We start from the raw sequence: 25,645 nt of genomic DNA, 5'->3' as shown, positions 1-25,645 counted from the left end.
GCATCACAGTCAGTTCAGTATGTGCTTATTATAGACATGCAATGTTTGGCAAGGGAATATTTAATAGTTTATTTGTTATACTCCATAAGTGAACCCACCCTATATTAAAACTTAAATCCAACTTGTTGTCAAGGAAACAAACAATAAAAACATTTAAAAGTGTAAAATACCAAAAGGCACCAGTTCAGTATGTGCCTGGTGGACATGCAAAGTTTTGTTAGAAATTATTGAATCGGGTTTGAGTTATGCTCCGGAAACAAACTCTACCCTATAGAACCTAAGTCCAACTTGCTGCCATGGAAACATAAAAAATAAATATTTATAAAATTCCTAAATAGCTAAAGGCACCAGTTCAGCAGGAGTCTGATAGACCTTTCGCAGAGAAATATTTAACGGTTTCTGAGTTATGCTCCGGAAATGATTTCGGGACCCACGCAGACACACATGGACGGACGGAACCCATTTCAATATCCCCCGCCAACTTCATTGGGGCGGGGAATAAAAATATACATTGACATAAAACGCCAAATAATATCAACTATGGCTTATTATAAGTCAATGCATACTATGGCGTTTATTAATTATGTATCCATTCACTGACATCTGGTCAAGGCGTCAATTGTGGTAATCTGAAAGTGGTTGCTGAGTTAACAGACAAATGTGCCAAATTATTTGACTATTTCCAAAATCTTTTCGTCAATAGGCTTTTTGTGTACAAAAGGTTTGAGTTCAGACAGGTTACAATGCCAAACATTACAAACTGTCAAGTCTTTGAAAGGCATTTAGAAGTTGTACACATAAAGGAAAAAAATGATACTGACATCCATAAATTCTCTTCCTCATCAAAAATTGTATTTTTTACTCAATGTGTATTATACATTTATTTTCCTTCTTTAATTCTTAGATCTGGCAAAAACATAAGCATGTCTAGTCTCTTTAAAATCAGTTCTGGACCTTTTGGGAAATTTGACCTACTAATGAAACGACTAACAAGAAGTCGACATCAGACCATTAGAAAGCAGCTTTCTTGAGCTGTACGGCACCCGTTTCAACCTGTCGACTTCCATTTGAGACGACGCTTGAAAAACATGTTGACACAGTTCTCGATCAAGATTGTGAAAACTGAACAAACGAACATTCATGAGTATCTAATTCATGGTTGCGATTGTATGGCAGTGCTTCAAACATACTGTGCAACGCCTCCTCCGTTAAAATGTTTATTCCCCCGGAAGCGAGAGATAGCGAGATAATGTTGACGGAATGAGTCGTAACTGTCATTCGGAATACCCCGAGTAACATTTTCGTCAAATGTATGAATGTTAGGGCACAGAGGGCTCGATTTAGCTATATAAAACATTCAGCAGTGCAACCAATCACGGAAAAATGCAACCTTACATTATGTTTACATGCACCACAACTGAAAGATGTTGCACTTCCACCGACGGATTAGATGGCTTGAATGTAGCTTAAGTGGTAGGTCTGATCATAGTGGTAGATGAAGGGGTCGTTCTGCGATGTTTACGAGCACGGTGAACCAGACTCTCGCTGGCCAGAAGGGCGCAACCCAAAGTAGCTGAACTTGTCTTGTGTCTGAGATCTTTGCAGTACCCGAGGTAGAAGGGTACACGTCTACAGCTTGTCCTTCCCATGAGACGGCTCGTGCATTGTTGATGTGTAGATTCTGTTCGTCTGCAGACCAATGCCATGTCACCCAAAGATGTAATAAGTGTGTGCCCAACCGATCGTCTAGGCATTGACGAACAGGTCATGTGTGGTGGGAACTGCAACACATCTTTATCTCACAATCGTTTTTCTGCAGGAAAGGTCATAAAAAGCATAATAAAAGTCAAAGCTGCATCTTGTAGATCAAGGCCCATCATATATTTCCTCAATATAAAAAAAACACAAGGAGAGGGTTTGGCGAACGCTCCCACTGATCCTTTCCGTTTTACACCTGTAAAGATCCAGGTTAGAATAGGTTTTCAGCAATCCATGCTTGTTGCAAGTGGCGAATAATGGGATTGGGTGGTCAGGTGCGTTGACTTCGTCGATACTTGTCATCGTATGCCTGTTGCGTAGATTGATGCTCATGCTGTTAATCACTGGATTGTTACAGATTGCCGTTATACAGTTGGAAAATAACCTAGTGTGGCATTAAACAAACAAGCAAACTTACTGTTTGATTGGTGTAGGTTCAACATAGACTGAACGATTTCTCAGTGAGGGTAATAGCACCCTCGTAGAAACAACACATAGATTAAGTGGCATGCACTAATGCAAGCCCCGTTCACTAAGAACAGTAGCCATGAGATTATCAGATAATAGGAGTCCAGTGATCCCGTGAAGTATTCACAGGAGGCCGATCCTGCTGATCCATACAATTCTTACAAGCACTCTCCTGCTCCACTAGAACAAAGCTACGCTTGCTACCAATCCCAATCGAGTTCTTAACTATAGTCACAACTGCCATCGAAATGATAAAGACGAGGTTCATCAAAGCCAATGCTGACTGTCATAACGTCTCCAAACCGGTAAGAGCAATGAAGGATGAGGAGGATGACAATGATCCTGAATATCGTATATTTGTTGATCGTTCCGGTAAGAGGCAGGGTGCATAAATCTTGATCCTTACTGCGCCATCCATCTTCTGATGATTGCAAAGGGGTATAAGGATTCCGTATGGGAGTTCTGATCCTCAGAAGGGGGATCTTGATCACGACTGTGCCGGTGATCCTTTGACACTTGTGAAGTGTAAAGTCCATCCCGTGTACGGCTACACCTGCGAACCTCTATAGATCATAAAGAGGAATGTTGATCTTTTAAAGTAGTATATCGATCCCTTGGAGAGGGGTATCACTGTCGATCAGTCGACCGTGGCTGTGAATATCAATGCCATGGAGAAGGGTAATGATGTTGCTCTGCAGACTGTAGAGGTGAATGCTGATCTTACAAGACGAATGTCGATCCCTTAGAGAGGGGTTTCAACCTGTATCCTCTGATGAAAGTATAGGGGAATGTCATTCCCAATCTCGGCCACGTCTACAGTCATGTGATAAACGTGAAAGGAAGCACAATTGTGCAGTAGATTGTCGATGTTGATCCTATTCCGTCACACGTGAAAGGGAATGTTGCTCCATATCAATCCAGCTTCAGTCTATGCCACTTCTTTGTAGGTCTCCTTTCCTCTGGACAGGATGATTTCCACCCCGACTGTTGTGAACTCCTCAATCAGGGCACGATCATGAAGGATAACGACCATCCCGCACTACATCATATCTTCTATGATTGTCTGAACTGGCCGATCTAAAAGGTGAACTGTGATCTCTAGTATGATCTGCTAGCGTGTGATACGTCTTTCCGCAGAAGGAAGACACAGATCAGTGTGGGCTCTCTATGATCTTTCTCAACATCTATTCGATTCCTTAGTATTCGCGAAAAGTCTTCTGTGCGATACAGTGAAGTCTGAGGATGCAGGTCCTTTTTGGAGAACCTGTCGCCGATCTTATGTGGGAGGGTTTGTATGCAGATCTAAAGGGGTTCATTCGCATGTGTTCTTGATATGTGTTCAGTCAGGAAAGAATCTATGGAGCGCGCTGGATCGGAGGTAGGTTTGCTGACAGTTGCCGACTTAGTGATTTTCTTGGATTTTTTCCGCAACAGAATGTCCATACTCAACTGATGTAGACTTACATTATCTGTCACTGTACCGTCTATTGCACTTGCTCAAATATGTCTTGAAATCAGTCTTGGAGAGATCTTTATATTTGTTACACCTTTTAGTGTCAGAGCAACATTTTGGATACCCTACTTTTGGAACAGCCTTACATCGCTAAACTCTAATATACAAAGACAGTTACTTGACTTTGATATTACTGCAGAAGCTAATTTTTATAAAAAGGTACTTCTTTTCCAGTCATTGGTGATAGTGATATTTAAATAATAACATTTTAAGTTATAGGTTACAAAAAGGTACAGGCCTGGTATGTGACAATTCATCTTGGGGAAAAAACATGATCGAAATTGACAACGAGCTTGAAATTAAGCGCTTTTCTGAAGCATCAACACAGCTGTTATCAGTGTTTCCTTAATTCGGGATGACACTCCACTGAAAACTGCCTCACTCAATATCTTAGCTAACACTGAAGAGTTCAGTTTAAAATGTTTTATTATGGCAGGGTAGAAAAGTGATAAACATACTGTGTATTCAATGTAAGCCTATGTTACCTGTATACTTCCCAAAGAGTTGAGAATGACAACTGTCATGCAAATGGATCCACTGGTCAGGGAATAAAATAATTGCATTTGAGCAGATACTAGTACCTTGATAAGTACAGTACATATGTACACATGTATATATGTATAATAAAACTGTTTTCGGTTCCAAATTCAATCTAGCTGAATTTCATCTACACACAGGCTAGCTCTACATTGAAAACACAGCATCTAATTAATATCAATGTCACAATAATACACAGTGTTTAAACAGGAGGTAATTAGCCAACTTTTACAACTGACACTGTTTGTGCTACACTTGACGGGCTATTTATCTGTCACTGGATTCCTTATTAAAAAGATATACATAATTAATAGACACAGGTCAGTATTTGTCTTCAGTTAACTGATGGTACATAAAGTCCAGTCGTGTCATGAACCAGAGACCTAGTGATGCACATGAATATTTATTTACTTATCATTTACTCAACAAATTCAGGAAATGCCAACTCAAAGGATAGAAAAGCGGTATGAAACAGCGATAGAAACTAACATATTTAGTCCACTCGTCCATATAATGATAACATACCCAAACCCTTAAAAAGTGCAAAATTTCAACCAGTCTTTATTATATTTTAACTATTGGGCAGTTTGGCAAGGACTATATAGGAGTAGTGCCAATTTCTAACGCATCACAAAAGTGATATTATTCGTATTATGATAGCTCTAGTGGTTTGTTATGAATTCTTACTAGATTTTTGTATAGGAGTAGTGCCAATTTCTAACGCTGCAAAAGAGACACAAGATCATGATCTAGAGGTATACTTATTTAATTGGAACATTCTTTTGGGTACACTATTGAATGACTATGGTGGTGACAAAGACCCAGTCTTACTCAACATACACTAATGTTTGTTATTTAGTGCTACAATTAGCAATATTCTGGCTTTATCACACTGACCTGTGAATATCTGAGTATGGGCCATATAAATATTAGTCTCATGCCATTGGTGTTTTTTATTATAAAAACAATGAAATCACAGAACTTGACCACGACAAACAATTTAATGGCCTGTTTTGTGAAAATGTGCTTGGGACCTGTTTCAACTTGAGTGTCCACAAGGCCAAAAAACTACAAGTGAGTATTCAGTTCAGTTGATGAGGACTTGAATTTATTTGTCTTGATCATAGGCTTGCAACTTAGGTAAATACGTCAAAGGACCAAAGGAACTGATTCATAAAAGCAACCAATGAAAACTAGAAACTGACGTCAAGAACAAGGATTAAACTCAGAATGCAACTGATATGTTTTGAGTAAAATGTGAAATTTTTTATTGTGTGTCTCGTTAAAACTGACCAGAGTGACAAACATTAGTTTATTGTACCCAAACTTCCATGGGAAATCATTTCCTGATGAACATTATTTACCTTTATTAGCTGTTTTTAAGCGATAAAACCGACATTGTGATCGTCTGACATTCGAACTCTGCTTGGATATTTCAACGTCTAAAGAAAACGCATGGTTTTGACAAAAACACCGTTATATATAGAGAGATATATTTAAAGGGCACCTGTCGAAAACAGGTGACTAATGTGTAACATTGCCAGAAGATTTGTAGTTAGTTTGGCGCGACTTATTTCGATGTCATTAACTTTTAAACAGTGAAAAGTCACTTACCAGTTGTGAAAAAGGTGTCAGTTCACCAGGTACAAATGCTATTTTGGTGATCCTTTAAACTTTTAAGTTAATGATGTGTTGACAGCCAAATCATAAGCAACACATGGTTGCCGCCATTTTATTTCGTCTCACCTGCTATGTATTCGTCCGCTGAACTCACAAATGAGTGGAATTTTGTTTACAATCGAATTATAACTTTAATCATGAATTTCAGCTCCTGTGTGTTAGATGTGTTTATTTGGAGCAGGAATAATGGGTATATGAATGGTTTAATAGTTTAGAAAATATTATAAGTGATTATTTATACTGATGACAAATAGTCCGTGAGGTAGGAAAGTAGTGCATCTGGGCACCCAGCTCGCGAGAGTATGACCGTAGCACTCCTTTGTCGGAAGGAGGGAGAAGATATAGTACCGTTTACCTTGTACTTCGTAAACAATTGAAATCGTCATCGTCCCTGCTTTGTTTCTCTATCAACTTCAAACGGTTGTTTAGACAATTCACTTGGCACTTATTACAAGTACAGTGTGGTGGAACAACTTGACAGAGGATATGGAAAATACGCGTAAGAAAGTTGTCCGGTCCAGTTGTGTTTTTGTACTTTCTGAGTAACAGTATTTGTGATCTTGTTGATGTAGCCTGGGATTACCTGAGTTTCTAGCGGATAAGCAAGACAGATTCCTTGGAACGGTCCCGGAAGCTGTCTGGTCATCACGATGGACAGGACTGATCTCGATTCGATCCAGAGTAAACTTAAACTGGCGATAAAGAACCATCAGGTACCGTGACAAACTTCTCCGACTATCCTGATGATTGATTATCTCGTCTACCACTGACAACTTTCATCACAAAAGTGATATTATTCGTATTATGATAGCTCTAGTGGTTTGTTATGAATTCTTACTAGATTTTTGTACGTCGCTTTACCTACAAGGGCTATTTTAAGTGAGTTCCATAGTCATATGATGTTGTTTTGGTGCGACAGGTCGTCCAATAATAAAGCAGCACATCTTCTGTGTAGTGAAATTATGCGACCTTTCCAAACTTCATGAAGACTCAGGAAAGATGGAATCGGTGTGTGATTATAGTGTGTATTTATTGTTATTGCAGATGCTGGTAGTGAAGATGAAAGCAGAGCCCCAGGTAAGGATGTTTATGTCTTCATCACTTGACCGCAAGCAGCAGCAACACCCCGAATCCCTTCTCTCTGTCTGCTCGCTAGCTACAAATTATTGATTTTTGTTGTCGAAACTTTTCGTGCGGCCATTTTCTCCAACTCTGTAGTCAGATTTATTATAGCTGACAAGCCAAATGATTCTTTATTTCTACAGAATCAAGCAATGAAGACTAAGCTCCATGAACTGCAAACAGAGATTATGTCCCTCAGTGAGAAACAAGTGAGTATGGGGATGTTTTTCTGGACGTATCACCTTTGTTAGCTGAAGCTGTGCTTGGAAGTTTGGTGACCTACTATGCTAATGCATCAGGAATTTATTGATTTCTGCCTACATCCTTCAGTTTTGTCTTTTCACCAGAGGTGAACTTGTTCAGTGGCATCTTGTTGAGGATTGCTCTTATCCAGCTTGCGAACTGGGTTTAAACGTTTCTTAACCTTTTACTGAAGCTCAGCCCAAGATGGAAAATTCTTGGACAGCATTCTGGAGGTTCCATATGTGAAAGTATTTGTAATTTATTCAGTTGGAAACTATTTTCTTATTTTAGAAATACACACATGTTCCTTTTTACATATGGGATTGATGTTGAATGAATATTACCACTGCAGTCTCGTATTGAGAGATTATGATAAAGTTCAAGATAAAATTTTCAGAAATATTTTTTTAGTAATTTCAGTAAAGTGCAAGGATTTTGCAAGACACAAATGGCAGGACATTTTCATGATTACATCAACTTTTTACAGGACATTCTTCTTTATCAGTAACAAATTTTTAAAATATCTTCAGGACAAATATGATCACGATCAGTCACTGAAACCCAAAATGTACCAATAAACATGTATGTAATATTGACTGGATAAACTGTATTTTATTCCTTCTGCATTTTGATGCTAATGATTTTGGATTTTTCAAGCTGAATATATTTGTTATCGAAGTGTGTGTGCTATGACCAGAAATCGCTACAATGCCTTTGACTTTTGTGATCATGTACGACTATTCTTGTGTTACCCGGGGTATGTGTTAAATTACAATGTACATGCTAATGGTCTTAAAGAAAATACTTGGTACATACACTATGCTTTTGATTGATGTTGACATATGGAGTCAGAAGTTTATAATTAAACTAAGTTGTGTTCATTGTAATTCCTGCATTCTTATTACCAATGAATGTAAAACACTAAGCCACACCCAACGAAGCTGACTACTTTTATTGCCACAAAAGTTTGGGGAATCCCATTATTACAGTCAAGGGAATTCCCTTTCTGTCATGCACAGGACATTTAGTGAAATTCATGCATATTCAATGTCTAAACTATTTGAGTCTGAAGGCCGAGAAGGAGTGAAACAGCAAACGTGAAGGTTCATGCTCGCTCGACTTTTTATTTTTGTCTTGTCGCGTAGGTTCCACACATTTCATTTCTATGGATTTCACCTCTAACCTGCCTTTTTCCAAATGTGTCCTCCCATTCTCAGGGAACTAATGTTTAAATCTGGCACATCATTTGAAACAGCCGGACATATTCGTTTCGGTTCGTTACAGGTCCTATGAACTTTGTTTTGATCTCCGTTGACTTTGTGGGCGTGTCAACTTACGTGCATTTTTGTCTGCTTTGATATATACAACTGTTTTTGGTTAAACTATTGTAGACAACACATGCTTTTGTTGTCGAATTAAATTATAAAGAGTGACTGTGGATTATTTTCGATTCATTGAATTATGAATAAAAAAAACTGTTGTGCAAACTTTTGTAAGAATCTGCTATGCAGATTCATACTGTTGGCACATAAGTTTTTCGATTCTTTTTAAGAATCCATCCACTATTCACATGAGTTTTTTTATTCATACCTCAATGAACCGAAAAAATATGCATCTGCAATAATGGAAAAAAATGATGTGCAAACTGTATGAATCCGGATTATTACAAAAGTTGTATTATAAAGTTATGATTATAAAGAAGAAAGAAAAACTCTTGGCGGGTTTACACTTCAAATACACTTGGAAGATTGTATTGAATGTTTCCAGATCCTTTTATTCTCATCTTCCCGAGGCAAGGGAGTAACTGACTATAAAATTCCAGTTTCCACCCTTGCCAAACTAGGCTCGAATTATGGTGTTATATATTGGCGGGACTAACAAGTCTATGCATAGTCCAATCAAAATTGTGAAATCGACATCCAGCTCGTAAACTACTGTGCAGATTAAAAAAAAAACTTTTTATGTTTCTAATCAAGGCGCTCACGTAATTTGATGCCCATTGAGACACATTTTATTACAATGTAGAACTTGATTATCAATCAGATTGTCTTCACTGGGTGCCACCATTTTGTTTGAAGCAATGCAAATTAGATCAGAGGTGGAATCTGATTTGTCACTAGGAGGGACATGGAAGGGACATAACTTGTAATACCCACTGGTGGCGATACAATCAAGCCCAGAAATTCCAACCTTGTTCAGCAAGGATGGAAACTGGGCTTTTACAGTCAGTTAACTCCCTTGCCTCAGGATGATGTTCCTGCCAGTTAACAATATTGCTTATTTTCTGGGTTCTCAGCCCTCAAAGTTAATTTTTTTTACCAAGTAGCCATATGGCCACAAGTATTTTTTTCCAGATAGCCAGTGATAAAATCAAGAAGTCAAGCCAATATTGTAGGTAGCCAAAAACATTTGAAATGATCTTTTATCAAATAACTATTATATGTACAAGTCATAGCACTAGTCTTGGAATTGTATATTGAGTGGAAACTGTACTTGAGTTTTTTTATTTGTGACTGGAACAATGATGCAATTTATGTTACTAGATAAAAAGGTATATCCTTGCTTATCCAATAACCTTTCTACTAAAATAAAATACTATTTACATTAATATTCATATATTTCGTTTCATTGTTGACTTTATTATTTGCGAGTACAATTAGTAGCAGACATGTTTATTTTTGTGTCTACGTATGTGTAGCAATAGAATGTAGTCGCCACAACATATGTTTCAAGGTAGTCATTTGTCTACCTCTGAATCTTTGACAGTAGACAAATTGAAATTTAGGTCGCATAGGCAACCGTTTTAATCGCAACTTTGAGGCCTGGTTCTTTTTTCTTTCGTTGTTTCTTTTCTTACAAATATTGATACAATAATAAATCAACAGGATCACTGTTCACCATGGCTACACTGAAAGATATGTTTTAGGCTCAATGACAAAAGTTTTGGCACAAGAGTGTTCACCTTAAAAACATTCAGGAAAAGATATAGTTTTTTCAAGACTTTTTCTTTTAGAAAATTGTAATGATGGTCACATTTCAACTTGGTTGATATAAGTACATTCACACGTACCTCCCATTTGGAAAGTGTTTTTATATACACTGAGTGAAATGCAAAGAGTTTGAGAGATTTCTCTTATGCAGCAGCACTGGAAAAGAGCCATGTTTACTCAAAGGAAATGTTTTCTAAAAATGTGGATATGACTGATGATATTGATATTCATGAGAAAATACACAGACAAAACACTGCAAGATACTAGCTTCACCTACTACAGTTTATGACGTGTTTACTTGATTTATGCATGCATGGAATCTTCCAAATGAAGTTACCAACCCCCATCCCCCAATCCAACCCCCCACCAAAACACATACACACACACTGAATGGTGTGACATAAAGGGGCATAACTCTTCAATGAACCATGCATTATTTGATATGACAATCCATCATCTTTCTGACGTACAAACTTGATAAATGCAAACAATGGAATAGGCAAAAAGTCACTTTCCTTAACAACCAAATTTTATCTTGAAATGTTTCCTTTAGGATTAAAATGTTTGTATGGAAAGATACAGACAAAATCAGAAGTGGGGGAATTTTTTCTTTACATCTGAAATTTGTCTATGGACTACTGACAAAAAATTGAGGAAACACGCATGACACATTGATGGCATACTGTTGATTAACTTTTGTATGGTTGCCCTTGGTCATGTTGGTATTGCCACTTTGCCTGAAGAGCTACCCCATGCTGGACCATGTTGCCGTGTGCTGGATCTCAAGCATTCACTCTCCCCCAGAGAGCATCAAACAGGCTTTCTTTTGGGACTTAGCGGGCAAGTGTGGTCCAACATTGTCATCTTGCAGCTCAGAATTTCTGCCAATAATTCTAGCGAATGAAACGATGACAACGCATAAACTTTCAACTTATCGAAGGCCTATCAAATGTCTATTCACAATAACCAAATCAGTTTGCCTATCATGTGTGATACCGTCCCACACCATGACACTGCTGTCCATATACCGATCATGGTCAAGAATTTTGTCCTGGCATACATCACCACCAACATTCACCTGGATTCGTCCGTAAGACTATAGGAACACAGCCCGTCCTTGGTGTTGGTTAGCCCACCCCAAATTTTGCTGCCTATGGTGATATGTTAGGGTCACATCCTTAACAGGATGCCTTCCTTTCAGGTGTGCTGTATAGAGCTGGTTTTAGATGGTAGATGTTCAAATTCACCTTCCTGTTTTCTGTATGGAACTCGCTATTCATAACAGGAGCAGATTTTAATCTGTTGCATAGCGCACTTATGTAATGAGACGTTCTTCTCTAGTCGGGTACCATGCCAAGGTCTCATTGCAACCCCCACTCATTTGATGGTACTTGTCTCACAGTCGAGAAGTTACAAGTTTTGATTTGCCAAACATTTGGGCAAACTAGGATATTGACGTCCCCCTCCCCCTTCTCTATCCTACCCACAATTTGCCATTTCGTCTGTCCATCGAGATCGGTCTTGGGGGCATTTTTGAGCGTGTGTTTAGCTTATTTCCATTGGCGATTGTGAGTGCTCCTATAGGCATGCACACTTTGGATTCATTGTGCACAGGATCACAGGCTGTTTGTGCATGATGTGAAATTTCATTGTGCATATATGTTGCATTGAGAAACTAAGCCACAGTACTGTGTATGAACATCTCAGCAATAGCTGCATTCAAACCATTATTTTGGTTATTTTTGGTCGGTTGTATGTTACATACATGCTTATTTTGTGAGTGACCAACAACGTGTATTGTAGCTCCATATGTTAAATTTGAAATAAAGTTTTATTTAGTCTCATTTTAATCATTCGATTTAATTACCCTAACAAAAGACGTTGAGTTATTCAGTACTTGTTGTTACCCTGTCTGGTACTCAGCATTAAGGGACTTAAACAAGGACTGGTTGGCTTGGAGTCAGTATACTGTGTCTGAGTGGGGTATTCATGTTGAACAGCAGCATGGAATCTTAGTGACCTCACACTATAAAATCAGCATTAGTCTGAACTAGTACAAGCAGCCACACACATACACATGCTCGCACGTCGCTATATAATTGCAACAATCTTGTATGCGACATTAAACCCCATTTCACCTCACCATTACCCATTCATTACAAACAACTTTAGTTACGTTCAGTAAACTTCGTTCCACAATTTTTACTGTCTTGGGTAACAAGAGAGCAAGTCCATTTTAAAACAACATGGTGAAAAGTAACAACCGATTTAAAGGATTTTCTTACCATCAATTTTTTGTGACAGTTAAGCTGTCACCCAGTGATTCTGCAGCCTGCATTGTAGGTGTTTCAAACTGTAAGGTTTTACATCCTCAGGAAGGTATGATGACAACTTCTCTTGTAAGCCACAAATAGTAAACTGCCTCGCGACCTGCGTAGTTAGCCATTGATATAAGTCACTGAAGCCATGTGTATTTTCCGAGTTCAAATTTCTGCTATTTTCCCCACATCCCTTACTTCCTAACATATAGATCTGCATACGCTGACGATGGTACTCAGTAGTGGATCGGTGTATCGCCATTTTTTACTTTTTGATGTAAGTATCACAGTCGCACAATGAGTAAAAAATATCAATTCTGACCTTAGATGTTTGCTTTAATAACTGTTCCAAAACACTAATTAGTAGTGGAAGTTAATAGTGAGAACATAAATATTTTTCATTGTTGTGCCAAACTTCACACTGCCAACTCTAAATCATCAGTGTGCCAGGTATTTGACCATCCTGTCTATGAAAAAGTATTGTGATACATATCGAATCGTGATTAAGGTATGGGGATACATATCCGATGGCACAATTGGCGTATAGTACTCCCAGCCCTAGTACTCTGCCGCCATTTCATGAATGTCTCCCACACACATAGTTCTGGATTTAACATTGAGAGCATTTAGTCTTTTAACAAAGGTCTACCAGTGTGCTCTGAAGAGTACTGCATTTATCAGATTCATCAATCAGGGCTTGATTTAGCTATATTAAACATGCAGCATGTGCATATCAAACAATTTCAAATTTGCCTCAGACTAACCCTTACTTGTCCATACAAGATCGATCTTTGAACTTTCTAAATACCTCTAAAGTTTTTTAACCATACTACCTGTACATCAATAATCTCTGTGTTTCGTGTAATTTGTCATGCTTTCTTTGGTTTGACGTCATCAAACTGTTGGTACTTAGAGATTATGTGCACATGTTCCTATTACGTTTTACAGTAATCAATTAATGGGACACTTGGAAACAGACCGGCATGTTTCAACTGTGATAAACATGATAAATGTATGGGTCCTTGCTGGCATACTTTGCAGATCTCCACTTCTTTTCTTTTTTGGAGCACAATGAATGGTTTTGCTGATATATGTAATTCCCACGGCCTTCATGGACCATCAGAAGATCATTCTCTATTAATGACAACAATCTTGTATCTTTTTCATCTCTTCTCTCCTCTGAAGCTGCAATGACTGACAGGAGTACTTTCTGTGTAACACCACCGGGTTGGCCTCAGAGGATGCAGCTGTTGGCAGTAATATCTGGGATTAAAAATTATTGTATTAAATTAATTACACATTTTGTAACATTAATTGAGAAATTAATGGGAAAATTCTACCAGAAATATGCATTAAAGCTGTCCCTTGGTAAAGCAGTGGAAGAATTTTATTTAAGCTTTTTATAAGCTACAAACCTTTGTGGGAAAACAAAAAAAAAGATGGACATTCATTTTAGGTTTGCATAATTTTTAATTTATTTTAAAATATTAAAATTCCATCAAATGACCAGTGATGTGTTAAGTATTTTTCATAATTAGAAATATTTTTTAAGAGTAAATTATTCATTATATTGCTGAAAAAATCAAACATTATTCTAATTATATAAATATGTATTTAACAAATATTATCATTGTTTATATGAAACCAATTAACTTCAGAATATTAACCACAACAACTGTAGAATATGAATGGATACCATGAAGCTATACAGAACCAAACCATGATGACATCATTTTGAGGTGGCAGACATGTTAAATTTTCAACTTTGATGCCTTAACATATTATATGCTGAATGAAGTAACTTTCAAATGTATCTCATCAAATCCTTGGCAACAAACTTAACCATTGATGTTTCTTAAGTAACTCATTGTGGTTTTTTTTAATTGAGATTATTGACAATGGTAATTTATGTTATGAATGTTTGGTTCAGTGTGGCTTCTGTCATGTAATAATGATTTGAAGTAACATTCCAAAGATAAATATCCCAAAGTATTATCATTTAAAACAAATCACACATTTTATTGGAGCAGCAATAATAATAAACCACAACGTTTGAATTACCAGATCTGCATGGCTAGATTATTATTAATTACATTTTTGCTTTGAATGCCATAATCGAACCAAACTTAGGAATGAGTAGCGGATATATTTATATACTTTTGATACCAGTGGATGGTTCTCATTGACATTAACGATTTGACACTTGCGGGCTATGTAGGTGGGAGTCTTTGCCAGTAATTTGTTATTTGTGTCAAACTGAACCATTTTGTTTGATTGGTATAAGGCAAGAGACCTTTGCACATGTAAATACTCCCCTAATGATTGTATTACAGATTTATTCATATTTTCTTGCATAGATTACACACACCCCATTCTTGGGTACGAGACTTCGGGAAAACTTGCTCTTTCATACATAGACTCGTGTGCTTGACTGTCCAAACCTACATCATATCGCTAAGTTGAACATACTTGAGACAACAAACATAATGAAAATATGAAATTTGCGTGAAACATCACAAAACATGATTCACAATTTCTGTTGTATTTATGAAAGGCATTGTTTTGTATGCAGAGGTCAAGATAACCATATGTAAATGTCTTGTAAAATAAGTCAGAAATACTTTTGTTTGTTTGTTGTTTAACACTGCTCTCAGCACTATTCCAGCTATATTACGGCGGTCTGTAAATAATAATAGATCAGTGATTGACGTTATGAGCATTGATCCACGCAATTGGGATACGATGACACGCATCAACCAAGTCAGTGATCCTGACCATCCGATCCCGTTAGTCGCCTATTACAACAAGCATTGTCACCTTTTATGGCAAGCATGGGTTGCTGAAGACCTATTCTAACCCGGATCTTCACGGGTCGTCGGAAATAATCAGCTGTACACACATTTTCTCATATTATTTTACCTGGAATAATATATTGTAGTGTATTGTTATTTTAGATGCAACTTTTAATATATATATATTTCAAATAAAAATAGCATAGCACTTAACCCAAACTATTTTACAAATTGTTTGATGAAACACTGCCACAGGCTCCCAATGTTTGTTCACATGCTATTTCTGGATTTACTTTTCTTTTCATTTAAAAACAATTCGAAACTCATTGTATGCATGAATTATGCTCACACCCTCTACACACCTGTACTTTTGGGAGAATAAAAGCGAGCACTAGACATAAGAAAATATGGTAGTGTTGCAGGGGAATTATTTTTAAAAAATCAACATTATTCATGTTATTTTTCTGAAATCAGGAAAAACTGAGTAAAACTGTAAAACAAGAAACAAATCTCGGGGATTACTCTGGGAGTCAAAGCCTTACTGTAACTTTTATGTTCAATCATTACATACAATGTTGAGAATGAACATGACACATTCCTATGCTGGACTTCATTAAGCTTTCCTGCTATAAAATCCACAACATACACACGGTGAGTTTATGCACTTGATTCTAATGTCTTATTATTTTCAATTCGAAGGATTTTCCACTTCGGTTATGATGGATATCATCCAAAACAAACATAAAATGACGCTGCATAGCAGACGATATGAGTGTCGCCATATTGGCACCATAGCGATAACATGGTACTGTCCAAGTCAACATATCATTATGAAAGAACGTTAACAGACAAGACTTTAGAAGAAACTTACATGATTTCCTCAGGACCAATGTTGTCTGTATCCCCCCCCCCCTGCACAGTTTGTGACTGCTTGTGGGTTTGATAGATCAATTTGGTTGTTAGTTCAAATTTCTGGGTTGAAGATATTTCCCTGTTTTTTCCTCTGGACTGCTAAGTACTATATGAAAGTTGTACAATGAATGTATTTAATAGCCAAGGCTGGTTAGTTCCGTTGTAACTGTTGCATTATTTGGTGTGGCTAAAAAGTAGCTGCTGACTGGAAATAACTTTTTCAAATTGTTTGATAGCCATTACTTAGAAATTGACCGATGACAAGGTAGACACAATTTTATGGATAACAACTTCTTTAATACTGTAAAAAGCGATGTTTCGGTATAGATTCTTATGTCGTTGTCAAGCAAGACTTAGTATTAAAGAAGTTGTTATCCATAAAATTGTGTCTACCTTGACATTTTCAAATGTTTCAAGTGAAGGAAGTAGAATGACTGGTTACTTATCCTGTGTGTTTGTTAGGGCAGTCTTAACAAAGTTCAACTCTTTTTGTTAGAGTGTTATGTACACCATGAAAGTTTCAGTAAGGGAAAGGTGCAGTCTGCCAGAAATATACATTCCAGCTATATAAAAGGGTGACAGGTAAATAATCCAGCCTGGATCCAGAACCATTCCATCAGCCCAACATCCCATATAATTTAATCACCTCCTTAGGCTTTTATGACAATTTTAATTTGTAATGGTAAAGATAGTGTACAGTTTGTCATTTCTATAATTTTGCAGTTAATGAAAAATATGTAACATTGCTATGAAATTTATCAGACATAGTCACGATTCACAACTAGATTTTTTTCTCTCCTACACTTCTTTATGTAAAGGACGTGATTTTTTTACCATGTTTATTCGGTCTTTAACACTGTATCTGCATCTTTGTATGTCATCTTGAGACCAAGACTTTTCATATTCAAATGGTAGAAAACACTGTATCCTGAAAGATGTTTTAAACAAGTGCAAATAATGCAAGTTTCCAAATGAAAAGTCTGTTCAATGTCAAGTAAGAAGTCTGGTATTCCCAGAATGGTAAAATTCAGGAAGGACTAGTAACATTAACTCACAGAGAACTGCTTCAAACATTTCTATTATTAACATTACTTATCGTCTCACAGAATTTAAGAATACCATTTAATTATTTAAATAAAGTGTGATACTACTCCCAGGTTCAGTGAGTGGTTAAGAATCAACAACTTAAATACTTGTTTTCCATTAAAATGTATTTAAATGTTTGATGGTTTTCATGGCAATCTTTGTTAAAGGTAGTTAGGAAGTCATAATGGTCATGCTGTCAAAATCAGAAATAAGGATGTTCAGGCTTTCTGAATGTTTAAAGACCAAAAACCGTGGAATGGTGGGTGTCTTTATTTCATTCAACTGATGACTCTTAGGTTGTTTACCATTTCCTAGATGTGCCTGGATGTCAATCCTAGCAAATTCAGAAATGTACTACGTTACAAGGTCAACAGAATATCAACAGACACATATTCAAACCTAGCCATGCTGGCTGTTGAACATATTCCAGGTGTAAGTGTCATTTTGTTTTGAAGCCATTGCAGTAGTTTATGCTTACTGACCCCTCATTAATTCATATCAAAGTAGCTGTTTTCATTTCAGTTGTCTCAACTGATTTTGATTTTGACCTGGTTGTTGCATTGTCCTGTGCCTGATGTTAATTGTTATGCCGCAAAACTCTTTGGGTCTAATGTTGCCTTTATAAACAGAAGTATGGACATAGACAAATACAGATCATATTAATTTTTAAGTATTACGTCATAATGAACAGCTGCTGTTATGATATAATCCTTATGTGCTACATCATTGGTTTGGAGTAGGAATGCAGCGGGAATATCTCATTTCATGATTTCAATTATCAGGCACTTCTCTCTACAATATCTTTCAGAGTATGGTTAGGTAGACAGTGTGCTGTTCATACCGAATGTTTGGCTTCAGTTCTGTGATATAAATCTTGCTGGGATGCTGCTGCTGTAAACGGGTTCATGAAAATGAATCCAATTTGAGCACTGTTGCAGCTATACTTTTGTGGCCACTTGTGAAGAGAGAGTTGAGTTATCACCAGTGTGTCGGCCTAATTAGACGTCCCAAAGCATGCAAAGTGTACACAGGTAGTAGGTATGCTCATGAGCACTAACATCATTCTGGCAGACCAAGATTCAGTCCTCATTTGGGATTCAAACGCAGGATCATCAGACCTTGATGATGCCAAGGATGTAACTCACCACATCAAATTATGACATCTGAGACGACTGGGCCATCCTTGCTCCAACTTCTGAGTAGAGGTGACCAGACATGGTCAATTCTTCAGCATAAGCTATTTTCAGGAAACATACCATTCAGTGAAGGAATGTCTATTGGCGTGATGGACAGTTTTTTCATTAGGCAGTGTGGCTGAAGCTACCCGACTGGTTTGGTCTATGTAGATGTGATAGGTTCAATACATGGAGGTACAGTCTGACATGGAGTTGTGAACTTCTGACTTGATTAACTGAACACATCCAGGATGAAACTGCATTCCCTCTAATGTTCATTGGTTGAAATTAAGTATGAAAGTCAAGGGGTCCTTGTCGTAATCCTAATGTTCAGATTTAGGGGTCTCTGGATTCAAATATGAAAGAAAATCACAGCATCATCCTTACAATGAGACAGTGTGAAGTAAAATTGCAAACATCTTGTCATCAATTGTATAAGATCATGTTTCCTTCCTGTCGTGATATATGAAAACTTAAAATTCAATTACACATCAATAACTTTCTTAGTGGTGACATGGCTGTTAACATGACAGCCATGCTTAAAATTAGAATTATGTGAGCAGTTAAATTCTTAATGGTACCTTTTATAGCGCAGTACATAAATTATTGCTGGATTCTCTGGATTTTGCAGTATATATGTAAAAAAAAGCAATGATTCGATTTGTGGGCAACAGGAAAGTCAAAGGTCATAAAAGACAGATATATGAATATCAAGCTTGTTTGTCAACAGTGGCTGTCCTGAACATATGTATAGAAGCACATACAATGAATTAAATCTTTCATGATGGACTAAAATGGCTGCTGTTAGCATGATTAGGTGTGTCACAATAAGCATACCTCATATACTAATACATTTCGCGATATTTTAGTGAAAATATCATAGAGATACATATCGTTATAATTAATTTTCACTTTTTTCACGCGAAAGTGTCATGGCTGGTCAGTTTGGGCTTATTTTGATAGCTGATTAGGTAATGCCAGCTTGAGTAGTTGTCATCATATTTTTGCACAACTTTGCAGATATATTTTTCTGAAAATCGATCCAGAAGTCAAACTTGAATTGATACCTGAGTAGGCATATCTTGTGTCGTATCATCAGGTTAAGTGTATGTTTCACCAGTGCATCAGTAAACCAGTGTTTTCTTATTTACTCATCGGATCAATGCGAGTAATCAAACCATATCAGGGCTCCCATACTTGTAAAAGGGTGGTCAACCTACATTTGCTTTGTGTGATTGTAGTTAACTCGGTAATGATGTTTAAACATATCTGAGATGGAACTGATTTTCTTGTTTGGTCATTTATGTGTGTAAAGGTTTTAGAGTAGATGAGACATTTTTTCTTTGAAATGTAATTTTATTCAGCATGGTGTTTTATTTTTAATAAATTTCACGTGTTCAAAGCTTAAGTTGTGTTGTGTAAACTGGTGATATTTTGAATGGGAACATTAATGTGTGTTAAGAAAATTGCAGTAGTAAAATTTTCATGTAAACTCCAGTTTGAGGAATTGCTCTCCAGATTTGATGAAAGGTATTTAGATATTAAACAATTCCTGAATTAGTAAGACATTTAGGTTTTCCTCAATGTTCTTGTCTGCATGGCTACATACAACTTGTTTACTTGATGTTTAATTTCCCTCTGAGTTTGTTTAAATAGATTTTTGACAATCCATTTTTCACTCGTTCTTTAATGTGTAACTTGTGTTAGACACCTTCCATCAAGCAGCAGCTGTCAAGTTGGAAGTTCTTTTAGCTTCCATCTCAGCATACAGACAAGCTGTATGCAATCAGGAAGAAATTTTGTTCCAATTGTGTTTAATGGCTAAGATTGGTGGCACACGATGGAATTAGTTTGTGCTGCATTGATATAAACCTTCTCAGGCGTCAGAAGAGTGTACTTTTTAACGGAATCAGATGATACTCAGTAATTCCATTGAATAGTAACTCCAGGGTTTTTGACTGGTGAAATTTGGTGGGAAGTTGATGATGATCAGCATAAAAATTGTTGAAAACAATTTTGAATTTCCTTAAGAACATAAGAACTAACATTATGCCAGGTGGAATGATGGCAGGGGCAAATATTTTATGTTGTCTTTACCTGACGAAAAGTGAGTGGTATGATAACTACCTTGTTGCACACTGAATACACAAGTTTTTAGATTTCTTGTGTACTCTTTTACTCTCATGGTTGTTTCTATAGTAGAACCATCTGGTTTGAGTAGAACCATCTGGTTTGAGTAGAACCATCTGGTTTGAGTAGAACCATCTGGTTTGAGGATGTTGAGAGGTTACATCGATCACACCTATAAATGGCATTGATGTCCTAGTAGTCAACACTCTCTCTTTTTACAGCCAGTTTCACAGAAAGTTGTAAGTGACTAAAGAATTATGTCTAATTTTAATGTTAGTGTTTTTTTTAAATCAAGAATAGCTGCCAGGATTAAACCTTACGTGCTGCTTTTCAGAATCACAAGTAGGGACAGCCACTATTGAAGACAACTAATGCATGCATAATTTGACATGTTCATTCTTTTCCTGGCATGATTAATTTGTTTATGAGCAATGAGTGTGATGCCCCATGAATATCAGGAGTGAAGTGATCCAGAAAGATGACGATATGTGTTGTATCATGATACAAAGGTCACAATATGTGTGTCGCAATACGCATATTCATGTCAAATGATGTGTAAACTTCTTGACTATAAATATTTCAGAGCAGGTTCCAAGGAAAACAATTTTTGAGTGTCAATTTTTCGTTGTGAACATGAGAAGCTCATTACAACACCTTTTGCATATTTGACTGTCAAAAATGTTCAAGTGGGGGTCAATAAACAAGTATTAAGTATTTTATTTTAGCAAGTGTATTGTCTTATATTGATACAGAACAAATTATGTACATGTATGCAATCGTCACATGAAAACTCACAACAGCTGCACTGATTTCAAAGTTGTTTTAGAACATTGAAATTTGTAGTGAATATTATTGCAATCGAACATCGTTGTGTGGAACTTGGATGTGTTGAATTCCTTGTTGTTTTGAACTTGTTTGAAACCCAAGTGTCCAACTTAGCACTCCACTGATGTTTCAAACCCTTGATAACTTGAAAATTTTTCAAGATCCCCCCAAAATTTGACTGTGTGGTGTACAGTGCCAACTTAAGTATAATACGCACCTCTATTCTTGGGTACATTAATACAAGTTTTGGGGAAAGTCCCTGTTTTGCACATTGTCAAAACTACATAAAAAAAACATTATATCATTTCACTCGAAGTAATATTGACCAAGTTTGTTCACTATTATACTTATGATCTGTGTGTAAATTCTCTGACAGCTATGGGTTTTTTAAGGCATCAGTAGGGGTAATCTAATCTGTCAATCAATTCACTCACAATTTCACCAAAATTAATGAAAACAATGTTGAATGAAATGTTGAATAAAAGTAATAATTTGAATAGAAACAGATTAAAGATGAACACTTTTTTTGTAACCAGATAGTTTAATAACAGCATTACCATGCTGACTTCAGTACCGATTTGTTGACACACTATTTCCAGTGTTCCGGACCCGTGAATATCCGGGGTAGAATAGGTCTTCAGCAAACCATGATTGCTGTAAGAGGCGACTATACTTGTCGTCAAGAGGCGACTAACGGTGTGTACATACTAGTCACATTATTGTAAGTGAAGGAGTACACTATGATGCAGTTACAGCTGTACTATGTCAGCATGAACTGATGGAATCTAGTCTATCGAAACAGCTATTTCTATCATATCATGTCAGCCTGTAAATAATAGGTTAGTAAGTAAAATATTATGTGACGTGTTTGAAGTAGATACTGTTTGTCAAATTCAAATTTCTTCATGTGCAATGAAGTGGAACTAGTTTTCCTTTCGTTGTTTCTTCAGCTCCATTCTTGTAAATTACTAAAATTAATGGACTTCTCCAACACTGTCTTTCGGTAAACAATTGGTGTGCAATCTTTCTCTTAATGAAACTCACCATTTAGTCCCACTATCTGAACATATCTTACAGTATTGAGGTCAATCAGTTTCAGATACTGCTGACATTGACAATATAAAGGGAAGTAAGTTTTACTGCTTTTCATTGTTTAATAGGGTTGTTACGATTCACTCAAGTATTTGGTGAATCGAACCATATCCCTTCATGAATTGAATTTGTTATTCGTAGTCACTAGAATCGAAAATTTAAAAAACAATTTAAGAGAGAGTTTTTGAACTGGAAGTTGTCTGTTATTTATCAAAGCAAAATATACGAAATGGAATATATCCAAGCCATGCAGTAGTCTGTTGTGTGGGTCGTATTCCCCTCATAGTGTATTCCTTGCAGCCCTACTGTTCGAGCCCTTTATGTTAATAATACTGTAAGTATGGAACCCCTAAATGTTCATCAGTTCCTGACAAGGCCTACAGAAGTGTCCCCATAGTACACTGTAGAAGTAGGGCTGCTGCTGCCATAACATAACACTGACTGACTGACTGACTGACTGACTGACTGGTGTGTGGATGCTGTCCTGTACTGCTGTGGAAGTGAGGCTGTGTGGGTGACCGGACATGATGGACGATGCTTGTCGTTGTAGGCTATTCAGATATACCATGCACATCTAAACAAGTGGACCTGCTGGCTACCAAAACTCTTACTGTATCTTGTCACTGTTACATTTGTTGATTGTGGAATAATTAGTGTTCCTGCAACTAATGTAACCCAACTCCCCTGATTGAAAGGAACATGTTACCATAGTAACTGAAGTATTCTTCCCAAGTTAATAATGTCATCCTGATTCATTCATGACATAGACTCGCTCAGAGTAGCCAGGAGGTGAGCTGCACAACTGACTGCTCACCTTGGCTGATTGTCATATGTGTGATTGACAAAGTCGGCCATGTAATGTATATCAATATTCACGAAAGTAGATAAAGGAAAAAGGCCAATGTTGACTGTGAAAGTTTGATGTTGATGATGTATTATTCATGATTACATCATGAGACAGTTGATGTATATATGGGTTGGTGATGTCAAGGAGAGGATATCACTATGCATTGTAAAGTGTCACATTGTTACCTGATACATTACACAGCTCTACGATGAGGCTCTGTTGTCTTATGTGCATCAGAACAGTTATACACATTTGAGGAATTTTAAAAAAAGAAAGAAGACAAAATGTGACAGAAATGGCTGGTAGCTATAAAATGAATACAAGAATGACTGTAGTAGTACAAAAGTTTTATGTTCTCATTCATCAATTCATTCTGGAATGTTAGTGCCATTCAGAAAGGTTCCTTTTTGCACCTAAAAGAAATATATGTATACAAATTCAGAAGAAAAAGATATGTTTTTTTCTACGTTCTTGAAGTCTTGTACTATTGACATAGGTACCAGAATAGAGACATGAGGCAGGTGAATTTTTGTTCCAGTTCACAGATATGGGAATGATTTCATCACCTGGGATGATACAAAACACAGGCAGGTAGGGCTGTTTGGGCATCACAGGGTCATGTTTCTGGTAATACAAGAGGATACAAACTTGTAAATTAGGGTGACATTAATAATTACGGTCTCCAGTAGCTTTTACATTAATCAACTTTATTTCAAATGTTTTGGTTGGGTTTTGTCAATTCTCTTTGTTGATGGAATATGTCTCCCAAAGTGTGGAGTATTCCTAGTGTTCCAAGCGTTCCTGTACTGTATATGGTGACCTCACTATCAAGATAGTTTTGTGTTGCTACAAATTGAGCTTTTACAGCTCAAAGGCAGTCAACAAAGTGGCTGTCAACAAAGATATCACCAGTATTGCCTTGCATCGAGAGTTCAAGGATGGTTCGCATCTGGGAAGCGGCTCAACCATGACTTAGCGGACAGCAAGGATTGCCATTCATTCTCTCAGCCCTGCTGTGCATGCTTATCACCATGTTGATGGCTATCATGATGTAGCAGAAAGAGGGCATGTTGCTTCCATTTTCAGTTTTGAGAACTTAAGCTTTGACTCATTTGAGACACTAACTCTTACAACACCGCTGGCCGGTACACCGCCCAAGATGTCATGAGTCCCAAAATCCAGCAGGGCCAGGCTGTACCCACATCAAAATAATACATAGTTTTATGAACCTACCTGTCATATCATTCATTCATTTATTATATCCATTACTTTTCATAATGTCTGAATATACTTATTTAATTTCATTTTATTGCATTTCATCAATACATTTAAAATTATTAATTATTACCCATAAGGTTATTGAAGCAATTTTTCTGGGAAACTTGCTTTGACAATAGGTAAATATTGAACGTAAATAATTTGAATAAAGTAATAAATATATTCAGCAATAATATTTGTGTGATTGTGTAATGTAAGTCAAATACATCCCGGCAGTTGTTGCCACGATTTTTTTCAGCTCGGTTACGAACCACACTGTTTAATGCCAAAATATATACATGAGAAATCTTTGACACAGGTCCTTACCTAGCATGATATGTTTACGAGGTTCTGTATTTTAAACATTGGTTTCCTGCTTAAACATTGAGAATAATACAGTGTAACGAAATACTTTGAAATCTCATGTTGCAACTACAAAAATACTACTGGTGAGTTTGCTGTAGTATCATTGAGTGGTAGAGCTTTCAAACAATACCAAACTTGGAATAAAACCTTTCATGTGTTATTCATAGAAATATTGGAAAACGGAGGTACTCTCCCGTCCCGGTCTTTTCTCGTGTCAATGAGCAGAAAGTCATTGTTACCAAGAAATTGGTGATGGTAGATAGTATTGAACACGATCTCATTAAAATCAGATCTTAGTTCTCACTACCGCTAAAAAAAATCTGAGGAGATCCCATTAGGGGTCACGTCAGAATGACCTTACACCTGACGAATCAGATAGTCGCTTACCTGATCATGAAAGTGACGGTCAGAATGTGATTTCTAATCATGCAACCTCAAAAACGTGAACACAGGGTATTCCGAACAATATTAGCGGGCTTAACAACTGAATCCATACAATCTAGACTATCTATTAGCCATTCCAGAATGTTCTCT

General features: G+C 36.9%; 2 protein-coding genes across 4 annotated transcripts in view; one reads left to right on the top strand and one right to left on the bottom strand.

The window, feature by feature from the left end:
- Window positions 1-6,012, bottom strand: part of LOC139462569 (nuclear pore complex protein Nup50-like) — a 30,767-nt gene extending 24,755 nt beyond the window's left edge. Inside the window, exon 1 of the mRNA XM_071244399.1 lies at window positions 5,891-6,012. The gene's annotated coding sequence lies outside the window, so the exon portion shown is untranslated. The remainder of the gene's footprint in view (window positions 1-5,890) is intronic.
- Window positions 6,013-6,288: 276 nt separating this feature from the next.
- Window positions 6,289-25,645, top strand: part of LOC139462567 (PHD finger protein 21A-like) — a 40,026-nt gene continuing 20,669 nt past the window's right edge. For all 3 annotated transcript variants that reach the window (XM_071244397.1, XM_071244398.1, XM_071244396.1), the window contains exons 1-3: window positions 6,289-6,669; window positions 7,001-7,033; window positions 7,222-7,287. In XM_071244397.1, coding sequence (XP_071100498.1) covers window positions 6,607-6,669; window positions 7,001-7,033; window positions 7,222-7,287 — 162 coding nt within the window. In that variant the 5' untranslated portion in view covers window positions 6,289-6,606. The remainder of the gene's footprint in view (window positions 6,670-7,000; window positions 7,034-7,221; window positions 7,288-25,645) is intronic.

Source organism: Haliotis cracherodii, unplaced genomic scaffold (genome assembly GCF_022045235.1).
Source record: "Haliotis cracherodii isolate W230 unplaced genomic scaffold, xgHalCrac1.p SCAF_15, whole genome shotgun sequence".
Taxonomy (NCBI): domain Eukaryota; kingdom Metazoa; phylum Mollusca; class Gastropoda; order Lepetellida; family Haliotidae; genus Haliotis; species Haliotis cracherodii.
This window is presented reverse-complemented; position numbering and strand designations above follow the sequence as displayed.